The sequence below is a fragment of the Phyllostomus hastatus genome, unplaced genomic scaffold, assembly GCF_019186645.2.
Source record: "Phyllostomus hastatus isolate PE091 unplaced genomic scaffold, TTU_PhHast_1.1 phas_scaffold_28, whole genome shotgun sequence".
Classification (NCBI taxonomy): Eukaryota; Metazoa; Chordata; class Mammalia; order Chiroptera; family Phyllostomidae; genus Phyllostomus; species Phyllostomus hastatus.
In genome coordinates this window covers 8,188,582-8,201,122 of record NW_025334022.1, presented here as the reverse complement: position 1 = coordinate 8,201,122, position 12,541 = coordinate 8,188,582, and the positions used below count along the sequence as shown (strand labels likewise).

General features: G+C 41.2%; 1 protein-coding gene across 9 annotated transcripts in view; it reads left to right on the top strand.

The window, feature by feature from the left end:
* The window catches only part of FRMPD3 (FERM and PDZ domain containing 3), a 160,847-nt gene that overhangs the window by 143,316 nt on the left and 4,990 nt on the right, over positions 1 to 12,541 (top strand). For all 9 annotated transcript variants that reach the window (XM_045817685.1, XM_045817684.1, XM_045817683.1 and 6 more), the window contains 2 exons: positions 2,052 to 2,196; positions 11,215 to 12,036. In XM_045817685.1, the coding sequence (XP_045673641.1) occupies positions 2,052 to 2,196; positions 11,215 to 12,036 (967 nt within the window). The remainder of the gene's footprint in view (positions 1 to 2,051; positions 2,197 to 11,214; positions 12,037 to 12,541) is intronic.

Genomic DNA, 12,541 nt, shown 5'->3' with positions numbered 1-12,541 from the left:
ATGGAAAAAGTCTGGAGATAGTGATTTTGAAATCCCCAGCACAGAGACGAAAGTTTATGCCATAATGATGAAGAACTAAAGGTTGAGGACTGAGCCTGGGACATGGATTGGGTGCAGAGGTTGTACAAATAGAGATGGCCAAATACAGAGGGATGGAAATAGAGATTACAGAACCAGAACACAGTATCACCTAACAGAAACAGAAGCCAGGAAGAGAATTTCCAAAGGAGAAGGTGATTACTGTTGGCAAATGAAAAAAGCAGAGAAGTGTGAATTAATACAAACTATTGTATTTAGCTGGAAAGAAGCTTCACTCATAGGTCAGGTGGCCAACTGTGGCCCATTAACCAAACCTGCCCCACCACCTATATCTGTAAATAAAGTTTTCTTAGAATGCCATAACATCCATTTATTTAGCTTATGGATTATTTATGGCTATTTCACACTACAATAGCAGAGTTGTTGCAACAGAGCCTTGTATGGCTCACAAGACCTAAAATATTTACTATCTATCCCTTTATAGGAAAAGGTTGCCAACCTCTGGTCTATTTGAACTACAAAATATTTAACTTGAGCTGTGTGCTAGAATTCTAGGAGATAGCAAAGGAAACTGGTGTAACTTTATCTAAAAGCTGAGCTGGTGTGGATTCAGAATGGTTCCCAAAGTCCAGCCGAAAAGGCTAGTCTACTTGGTGACCAAATTTCATCGGATTTCCATGATGCCCATTTATATTGCCACTATCCTAGTGGAAGCCCTAATCATCTCTTGCCTAGACTGGTGAAGTAGTGGCCTTCTTTCTGGTCAGGAAAGGGACTGATTCCCTACTCTTAATTCTTTCAACTCTTAATGCCTGGTCTGGGAACCCTCAAAAGTCAGGTAACCCATAGCCCTTTGTTGCCTCTTTAGCAAGTCCAGTTTTCAGTAGTCTTAATCTGGAGGCCACTGCCCTATCCCAAGTACAATGCTCTTATGGCTAATATCCATCTGAAAATAATATCTGTTTTCAAGCCACACTTTTAAAATTATGATGCAGATATTAGGAAGGTTAATTGAAAAAGTGCTGATTTTTTTCATTATTTTATTTATGTATGTATGTATTTATTTACTTGGTGTGTCATTGCTGGGTCTTTGAAACAGTCAACTAGCTAGTCCCAGGATTAATTTAACTGATTTAAGGTTAGGAACAGAAGTCAGCAGAGTATGCTAGTATTGCCCAAAGTGGGTTAACAACAACAACAACCCTGATAGTCCCATGAGCTGTTCTATTACAATAGATTTTTTGTCAAATAATTCAGAAAAGTTGGAATACTGAGGGCCCCCTCCTGAAGTTTGGCAGTGCACATTAATATAGTAAAGGATCTGAGAACTCCCATAAGTACAATGATCTGTATAGCTTTGTTTTACCCAGTGTTTCACACATGCATTTGACCAAGGAGATCTTTTAGGGAGCACCAATTAACATCTTAAGAACACTTTGGGAAACAGAAGGAAAAGTGGAGCACATGAAGGCCTAAACAGGCCTGAAGATCAGAAAGACTTTGGCCTGCAAGGCACAGTGAGGACTTGATTGCATGGAGTGTCCATGTCCAGAGCTGTTCTGGGTATCATGGGCATTTATAGAGATGATCAAGAGATAGCTTGCACACTCAAGGAAGTTCCCATCAAGGATGTTCCTCAGTCTCACCTCAACTTCTAGGTTCATCCAGCTTTCCCAGCTGGCCTGCACACCTTCTGAGCCCTGAAAACCCAAATAAAAGCCACATGACAATCACATCATGTTTTTTATTTTTAGTCTTTATCAGTAAAAGTGGTTCATTAATTAAATGTGTAATTAAGGTTAATTTAGTTTTGGTATTGGGGTAAGAGTTTACTATAATTTGATTCTCAAATCAAAAGAAACCATTTGTCAGGCTAAGTGCCTCAATTTTTGGTTCAGAAACTATGGTTTCCATAACTATGCAAATTATCTTTCCTTTACTATCATTCTCCAAGAATTGAACCTGCTTTCCTCCTTCCCATATCCTCATGTTTCTTCTCGTCTTTCCCCCAGCCTCTGGTGCTGTTGATGGAGTGGCCTGAAGCCACCAATTTTGCCTGCCTGATTGCAGGGTACTGCCGTCTCCTGATGGATTCCAGGAAGATGGTCTTCTCCAGGCCCACCAGCCAGCCTCTTCCACCTCCAATGATCAAGGCAGGTAGGGCTCAGCCTCAGTTTTCAGTGTGGCAGAGGCCCTTTGGACCCTAGGGACATGGAGGAAGGAGCTCCACTGACTTAGCACTCACCTGATTCTACCAGCTCCTGATTTACCAGGAGCTGACACTGTACCACCACATCCTACTTGGCACAAGCCAGGGGACAAGACAACCAGCCTTCAGATGGGCTTGTCCCAAAAAGGATGCCTGTGCCAATACATTGCAAAGTCAATGTAAAATAAAAATGGCAAATAAGCAATAAATAGAACCAATTAAGGAATCTCATTGAGTCTAAGGTAAAGCTTTAGAGGTACATTGACCTTGGAGAGATGCCTGAAGTGGAAGCTGAAAATGAAGATAAAACCTTTATTTTGTTTGTCATGTTGTGGGGGGTGGTTTGACAGCTGCCTGCTGAAAGAGGCCACAGAAGACTGGGAAAGACTGCAGGACCAGAGTCTAGTCTATCAGGTGGTTTAGAGATAGGAGAGGAGGATCACTAAGAACAAAGTCAAGTGCAGCCCCCAGATAGCTGAGTGAAGCCACTCCTCAGAACTGTCCTGATGATGGCACAGTCAGAGGCCTTGGGGAAAATCAGCACAATCCAGATACTGCTTCCCCTAACCAAAATGGAAGGAGGAGGAGACCCAAAGAACAGGTATTCCACTTGTTAGACCTAAGGCTCACATACATGCATTGAATGTTCCCCCCACCCCATCACCCAAACATCACAATTGGAAGCTGAGACTTACCACCAAATACTTACCCTCCTTACATGCTGAAGACTTCCTCCACTTGCCTTGCTGCTCAACTATTTCTTTTCTCTTCAAGTCTGTCTTGCCTTGCAGAATGGTCACATCTGATCTAGATTGAGGAGTTTGTGAGTAGAAACTCACAGCTTATGGATGACCCAGCACCCAGTGGTCTGTGTACCTACACACACCCTCTCACCTCATTTTCTTCATCACAAACATCACAACAAGCTCGTGTTTACATTTCATAACATTGTCCACCGGAATTAGAAGGTAATCCACCAAATGCAGAGTTGGGAAAGGATAGGTGTCCATAAGGCATATGAAGGGGGCCACATAGAGAAGCAAAAGAACTAACTTGGAATAGAAAGAACCCAGGGGTCCAAGTTGCCACAGGCCTCCAGGCAAATTGCTCCAAACCTATGATAGCCAACTGATCACAAAGACAACATTAGCATTGTTAGTGTCACCTGTGGTCTTCCTCTCTGTCATCACACCTGAGTAAATTATACCTCTTACTAGATGTAGGGAGAAAGGGAAAAGGAAGGCAGAAGGACGAGCCTGCAGCTCAAGTGAGGACAGATGTGGAAGTGAGGGTTGTTTTGGGGTTCATTTTAAGAGGTTCCTTGGGTGGTTCTGTAGTCCCACCCTGCCTTCCAAAGAGTTTCAGTCATCCCATCAGCACCCTAACCAATGTTTTCATTAAGTATTCCCCTTGCTGTGGCAATAGTGGCACCACATGAGGGACACAGGCTTCTTGTGTGCCTTTAATCTCACTGAACACATTCCATGTTGTATCATGTTGCTTTTCCAAAGGCAAATCAATTTCATTGGATTATCTTGCAGCCTAGAAAGAAGATTTATATGAAAGCTACACATGGCTTTAGAGCCCCTCCCTAATTCCTGGGAACCCCCATCTTTGGGCCTGCAGAGTGATGGGGGCACAGGCTGTATCAAGCATAGGGTTTTTCTGTCCATGCAGGAACGAGATGGACCACCATGGTGTCCCCACTGCTTGTAGTGTTTGACCACCCTAGGGGCTTGGGCCAATGCTTGGGCCCAGTACTTGGTATTTTTGATTATTAGTTGCTGGGTTGATAGCAGCCACCCACGGTTTTAGGCAGGTGGGACAGGGTGAGTCTCATGGCTCTGCCTGTCAGGGGCTGGTGTGCACAATTTATCCCAGGGCCCCAATGACAGGAAAGGGCAACAGCAAGCAGCACTATTGAGGAGACCTCCACCCAGGTTACAGTGAGGGGTCATCAGTTCCTGGTACAATGCTGAGAATGGCTTCCTCCATCAGCCCCCACTTTCATCCCAGAAGAGAAGCCCCAGTGCTGGCTTTGGTTCAGCAAAGGCCTATAGGGAACAGTCGTCCTGCCAACTTCATCTGGTCTTTTTTCCTCAGAGAATAGAGCTTCAGCCCACTCAGAGCCTGGTCTCTCTAACCAGGTCTATATTCTTGTACTATAGTAGCTGCTGACTGCCAGCTAACCCAACTTCATGCTCAGCTGACTGGGCTTAAAGGATCTTGTTAAATCACCAACCGAAAAAGACAAAGCATCACCTCTTCTCTAAGAGACAGAAAAGAAAGAAAATGGGGATGTGGAAGGGAAGAGATTACCTGTTGGGCTTTATCAATAGTTTTACTGAAGTACGTATTTCACCTATTCACTCAACAATTGTTTCTCCAGTATTCATTATGTTCCAGGCACTGCAGATAGAGCTGTGAATGACAGATATGGTCACAGAGTTTACAATCTAGTGGGAGAGTGCCGACAGACAACTGAAGGGATAATGCCAATATAGTAAGTGCCTTTGCACTTATATAGAGGGAATTCAACTAACATAACAGAACAGCACCTAGTCTTGAGGACACAAATTAGAGAAAGTCTCAGACAGCTGCTAACTCTCCACCTATACTGGGATGACAGGAAATACAGAAGCCACTGCCATCTCTCTCCTGGGGGAATCCAGGAAAATAAAGCATTGGGAGCCCCAACTGAGGTAGCAGTGAGAGGAGGATTTTATTCTAAGTTTTCTCCCATGGTTAGAAAACAGTTTGGTCTGGTGAATCAAACATTCTGGTTAATGGCTGGCTTACTGATTTTCATGTAGTTAAAACTCATTAACATGCACAGAGTATGGCAACAGTAAACATAACAGACTCTTTTATTTTTTTGATGATTCAAAAAAGACATGAGGTTCATGCAAGACCTCTTGGTCATTTGTTCTTGTGATCAATAATGATCATCAGACTATAGAATACAGGAAGACCAATTAATAGAAAGTAGGTTGTATCAATGTTGTGTTGACTGTATATATGCATGTATATATATAGTAGTTTTTTAATAGCTCCAGTTGGATCACCGTCTTGCTGTTTGGAAGCCTTTTTAAAAGTCAGTCTTCTGAGTGAAAGAGTGCAGAGGGATAGACTAGGGCATGCCCTTGGGAGATACTGATGAGCAATTTACAGCAGATTTGCAATCTGGGAGACATACTGTTCCAGACATCAGCCAAACACACCTGGCTTTACTGGCATTTCTAACCATGTGTCTGGGGGAGATTTAGGCTTCTTCAGCGACATTTTCTCCTCTGCCCAGCCCCTTGCTACTCCTCAGATCTGGAAATCACAGCACCAAGTGGTGGGCCGTGCATCACCTGGCCTTGACAGCCTGGTGTTGAGAAATGATTCCATTTTGCAGGGAGAGAAGCCACACTTAGACCTCCAGCCCTTGTCTTAGAGGAGACACCACCTCTTTGCTGGACATACCCCTGAGAGCCACCTCTGATAGCAGCCAATTGAGATTGTTAAGCTGTCTCATAGTTAATTAGCACCTGGTTCATTGCCAGGACCTGTTAATACCCGAGGGTAGAGACCTCCAGAACTGACAGAGTTCCTGACTCAATGCTCCCCTGGAGCACTTCTTCTTTAAGTCAGAGGGTCATTACATACTATTCCCCCAGCTGATCCAGAGTTCCCTAGATACAGCTACTAAGGCCTAAAGTGAACCCACTCAATGTAGTTACATTGACTATATTTAAAGGGGCAACATAGTCTATTGAAAACAGCAAGGGCTTGGGATCCAAAGTCAAAGAGACTCGGGTTCAAGTCCCTGTTCTGCTGTCCCTGCCCTGCTTAGCTGTGTGATCATGAACAAGTTCCATAAGCTGAGTCTCAGTTTCCTCATCTATATACTAAGGATAATAATAGAATCTACCTTATGAGAGATTGACAGGATCATGTGGGATAAAGTCCTTTCTAGTGCAGAACATACTTTTGTTCTTTTTTACAATGATTGGAAGTTGATCATGTGTCCAGTTCTTACTTCTTTTTATCAAACAGGTTTATTTAAATATAATTTCCAAGTCATAAAACTTACCCATTTAAAAAGTTCACAACTCAATATTTTTAAGTGCATTTAATACATTTAATATATTCACAGGGTTGTACAATCATCGCCACAATTTAATTTTAGGATATTTTTGCCCCTCCTAAAACAAACTCTGTACCCATTAATACTCATTCCCTATTCCCCTCCTAATCACACCCAGCTCTAAGCAACCACTTATCAGCTTTCTGTCTCTATAGCTTTGCCTTTTCTGGACATTGTAAATAATGGAATCGTACAATATATTCTTTTTGTGGCTTGCTTTTTTCACTTAAGCATAATGTTTTCAAGGGTCATCCGTGTTGTAGCATATATCAGTCCTTCAGTTCTTTTTATGGTCAAATAATATTACATTGTATGGATAGACCACATTGTGTTTATCCATTCATCAGCTGATAAACACTTGGGTTGTTTCTACCTTTTGGCTATTCTGAATAATAATGTAATAAACATTCATGTACAAGTTTATGTAGGGACATATGTTTTCGTTTCTCATTGGCATATACCTAGAAGTAGATTGATATTGCTAGTCAGATTGTAATTCTGTGTTTAACTTCAAGAAACTGCCAAACTGTTTTCCAAAATGACTGCACCATTTTACAGTCCCTTCAGCAATGTTGAAGGGTACAATTTTACCATAACCTCACCAACCCTTAATATTGCACTGTCTTTTTTGTTACATCAATTGTAATGAGTGTGAAGTGTATCTTGTTGTGATTTTGATTTGCATCCTGGCTGATGATGTTGAGAATGTTTTCATGTGCTTATTGGTCATTTGTGTATCTTTTTTGGAGACATCTATTCTAACCCTTTGCCAATTTTTAAATTAAGCTATTTGAACATAACCTACAGATTTCTTTCTGGACTTTCAATTCTATTCCACTTATTTGAATGTCTACCCTTACACAAGTACCACACTGTCTTGATTACTATTGCTTTGTAGTAAGCTTTGAAATAGAGAAATGTGAATCCTTCTAACTTGTTCTCTTTTTTTAGTTTGTTTTGGTTATTCTGCTTCCCTTGTGATTCCATATGAATTTTTAAATTAGCTTATCAATTTCTACAAAGTCAGCTGGAATTCTGATAGGGACTGTGTTGAATCTGGAGATCAATTTGGGAAGTATTGCCATCTTAACAGTATTAAGTTTTCCAATTCATGAACATAGAATGTCTTTCCATTTATTTAAATCTTTTTGACTTTCACAGATTTTTAATGTATGGCTAAATATTTTTTTTCTTTTTGGTGCTATTATAAATAGAATTGCTTATTAATTTCATTAACAGATTGTTCATTGCTAGTGTATAAAAATACAATTGATTTTTGTATATTAAGCTTTTATCCTGCAACCTTGCTGAGCTTGTTTATTTCTAACACTTTATTATTTATGAATTGATTCAGTTTTTTTATGTACAAGATTGTGCCATCTGGAAATAGAGATATTTTTCTTTCTTCCTTTCCAATCTGGATGTCTTATATTTCATTTTACTCTCTAATACTCCTGGCTTTTAGTACAATGTTGAATAGAAGTGGTGTAAACACAAATTCTGGACTTTTTCCTGATCTTGGCAGGAAAGCTTTCAATCTTTCACCAACAAGTATGATTGATGTTAGCTATGGGTTTTTCATACATAACCTTTTACCATATTAAGGAAGTTTACTCTTATTTCTAGCTTGTTGAGTTTTGTCATGAGATAGTGGTCAGTTTTGTCTAACCATTTTTCTGTGTTCCTTGAGATGATCTTTTGGTTTTACCCTCTGGTTTATTAACATGGTGTGTTATCTTGATTGATTTGTGGATGCTAAACCAATTTTGCGTTCCTGCAATAAATCACATTTAGTTATGGTGTATAATTCTTTTTATATGTTGTTGGATTCAGATGTCTAGCATTTTGTTGAGGACCTTTGCATCTATATTTATAATAAATATAGCTTTGTAGTTTTCTTGTGATGTTTTTGTCTGGTTTTAGTATCTGGGTAATATTGGCCTCATAGAATGAGTTGAGAAGTATTCCCTCCTCTTCTATTTTTTGGAAGGGTTTAGTATAAATGCTTCTTTGAGCATTTGGAAAAACTTACCAGTAAAGCCACCTGGATCTGACCTTTATTTTTTTTTTTTTTGCAGTGGAGGGCAGGAGTTAATTACTAATTCAATATCTTTTTCTGTTATTGGCCTGTTCAGATTTTCTATCTTCTTAAGTCAGTTTTGATAGTCTGTATATGGCTAGAAATTTGTTCATTTCATATAGGTTATCTAATTTTTGGCGTAAACTTATTCATTATCTTTCCTTATAATCAATTCTGTATCTGTAAAATCAGTAGCAATGGCCCTTTTCTCATTTCTGATTTTACTAATTTGAATGTTCTCTCTCTCTCTCTTTTTTTTTTTTTGGCTTGGTCTGTACAGCTAAATGTGTGTCAATTTCATTGAGGTCTTCAAAACACCAACATTTATTTATTTATTTATTTATTTATTGTTATTCTATTACAGTTGTCCCAATTTTTCCCTCTCTGCCCTCTCTTCATCCCATCCCCCACTCCCACAGTCAATTCTCACACTGTTGTCCATGTCCATGGGCCATTCATACATGTTCTTTGACTATTCCCCTTCTTTCCATCATTATCTCCATCACCCTTTCCCTCTAGCCACTGTGAGTCTGATCCAGGTTTCCATTTCTCTGGTTCTATTTTGCTTGTTAGTTTATTTTGTTCATTAGAGTCCTCTTATAAGTGGAACTATGTGGTATTTGTCTTTCACTGAATGGCTTATTTCACTTAGCATAATATTCTCCAGTTCCATCCATGCAGTTGCAAAAGGTAGGAGTTCCTTCTTTCTTTCTGCTGGATAGTATTCCATTGTGTAAATGCACCACAGTTTTTTGATCCACTCATCTATACCAACTTTTAGACTCATTGATTTCTCTTATACTCTATACATTACTATTTATTTCCCTTTTTTTTGCTTTGGATTTAGTTTACTCTCCTTTTTCAAGTCTCTTAAAGTAGAGTCTAGGTTTTTGATGTGAAATCTTTCTCTTTTTTAATGTAGGCATTTACAGTTATAAATTTATCTGTAAGCACTAATTTAGCAAGATCCCATAAGTTTCGGTATGTCTTATCTTCATTTTCCTTCATCTCGACATATTTTCCCACTTCCCTTGTGATTTCTTCCTTGACCCATTGGTTAATTAGCAATGCTTAATTTCCATATGAATGTGAATGTCCCAAATTTTCTTGTTATTCCTTTCTAATTTAATTCTGTTGTGCTCAAAAAACATACTTGGTATGATTTCATTCCTTTCTAAATATATTAAGGCTTATTTTATGACCTAACATTAAAGATCTATCATGTGGTCTATCTTGGAGAAGATTCTGGGTGCAGTTGAGAAGAAAGTATACTCTGCTGCTGTTAGGTGTTATGTTCTATAGATTTTTTTGGTTTATAGTGTTGTTCAAGTTCTCTATTTCCTTGTTCATCTTCTGCCTAGTTGTTCTATCCATTATTGAAAGTGGGGTATCAAAGTCTCCAACTATTGCTGTTGGATTGTGCTCTATTTTTAAGTGCCAGCATTATGCTTTTGTGGTGGCTGCAAGCTCTAGTGACAAGCAACACTGACACCTTAACCCTGGCAAACTGGAATTTGAAAGGTATTTTGAAGTTTTGTTTTCCAACACCTTGACCACCATGATGAACTATAGGGTAGTAGTTAAAAACATGGGCTTTGTGTTGCTTCAGACCTGGGCTCAAATCCAGACTGTCATTTATCACTCATTTGACCTTGGGTAAATCACATAATCAACTGGATCAGTTTCCTCTGTAAAACAGGGCTAATGACAGCACCTACCTCACTGGATTGTTGTAAGGATTAAATGGGATTATATCTGATGACCTTATCTTAAATTAGTGCTTATTTGCCACCTGTCAGATAGTAAAGTGATTTGGCATTGTCTGAGTATATTCTCACAGATAACATGGGGAGGGGCCCTCAAAACAGAGTAAGAGAGGGACACCATTCAGAGATGACACATTTGATACAGAAAATCCTCAGAGGTACAGACATACCATCATTAAAAGCTGTTGACAAGAACATTTTACTACAGGTATGTGTAGCAGATAAGGTGGCCCTACATGAATACAGAGCAATAATGAGATTTGAGGAATTATAACAATATTCCTCCTGCCCTCTCTCCCCATATATGCACATCCCAGCATGCCTCTTACATGCTTTACACATTCAAATGCCCAGAATTCTACTAATAGAGCTCTATTCTTTTAGGTGTGAAAAATAGAGCTCTATTCTTTTAGGACTCCATTGACAGTCCTCTTTAAAGGGCAAATTCTCAGGCATTGTACATAGCCTATTTTACACTTTCCCACTAAAGCAGTAGTAATTTGTCAGATTTATTTCCTTCTGCTAGAAGAGATCTAACATAACACAAGAGTGACAGAGCACTGCGGGGTTGGAAAGGTTCTGAAAAGGGTGGGGGCGGGGACAGTTCCAAGAATGACATAAAACAAATACCACTTATTTAAGTATACTTACAGCTGACTCTCAGAGCAGACTTATCTATGTAAGAGTCCACCTGTGCCCAGATACCAAGGTGTTTACTCCTACCCCACCTCACCCCATGCTTTTTCCCATTTCAGAGGTGATGAGGCTATTAGCAGCTCAGGCCATTCTGTTCTACTCACTCTACTTTCAGGGTCAGTAGCACCATGGGCAATTGACTCCCCTTCCCCTAATTCCTAGCAGCCATTTAAGACTGCCTTGGTACTTGCCACCCAACTGTGCATCAGAGACCCAGTCCAGAGATCACAAGAGAACTAAGCCACAGTCTGCAGCACTAGGGCTCATCTGTTGATTCTCTTTCTGGGTTTAGATTACATGCACAGCGCCCACCGCCCTGTCGCTGGGGGCCACCTGGGGAAAAAGGAGAGTAGTTATGTGGGCAGCATGGGCACCAGCCCCAGGAAGTCAAGCCACTGCACGCCCCCACCTGCCGACTCTGAGCTTGTCAGCTTTTGCTACCTCCACATGCGGGAACAAAGAAAGGAGCAGGAAAGCCGGATGGATGTCAATGAGAATTTAATCTTCTTTGAGGAGCCCAGGCCCCGGACCAAATCTGACCCTACATCCAAAAGCTCTGGTCAAGGTCACAGTGTGGTCCCTGATGACTTTGATGCAGCCAGCCTGGACCATGAGCCTTGTGCCAGCAGGGCCCGGTCTTATACCTTGGACAATTCCCTTGGGGATGAAGCCCTGAATTTCTACTGTGACTCTTGCAAAACCAAACTCCAGGAGCAGCTGGGTCCTCGCAAAGGTGGGAGGCCCAGTTCCTCTCGTGACAATATAGTAGACTTGATGTCCCTCCCACCCCCCGGGAGTGAGGAGGAGGAAGAGGAGGAAGATGAGAGCACTTCACTGTTGCCTGCCATTGCTGCCCCACCTCCTGGTTTCCGAGACAACAGTTCTGATGAGGATGATTCCAAGCGCCGGGCTGTCCAGAGCCAAGAACAAGGACGCCATCTGCGTGGGCTCCTGTATGATGAGATTCCGGTGACACTGATTGACAGCATGCAGACCCGGACTGTCAGAGATCATGCCCAGGAGTTAGATGATGCCCTTGTGTCCACTCTGCAGGCTCTAGAAGCCCTGGCAGCCTCAGAGGATGGACCACACCCCCCAAGTCCACAGACTGCAGGTAACAGCCCATTCCTCCTCCCTCTTGCCTCTCCTTCCATGCAGGACCAGCAGCTGACATTGTTTTTTCCCAAGTAGAGATCAAAGTCACTGTATTGTGTCAGGGCAGCGGATGGGCCAGAGGTGGTTCAGATAGTATTGGGAGCAGGGGTCTACTGCTCAGCTCCAGCTAAAACTCTAGTTCTTGCCATTCTATCTCTGGAAATGTCTTGCAGATAGACCCCAGGGGTTGGGGCTATGACAGCTACAGAGGCAGGCCAGATTGGAGGATCAAAGCAAAATTGTGAGAGATATAGAAGACAGGCAAAGAACACCCAGCATGAACATGACTGGAAGAAAAATAAAACAACCCAGTAACCACCAAGTGACCTGGGATCAGGGGAGCCAGGAGTTTTCATTGCTCAAAATAGAGGTCTTTGTTCTGCCTAGAGAATGGGCTCTCAACTAGATGCACCCAAGTCCTGGTTTCACTCATTTTCAGTGTGGCCCTAGCAAAACACTTACCC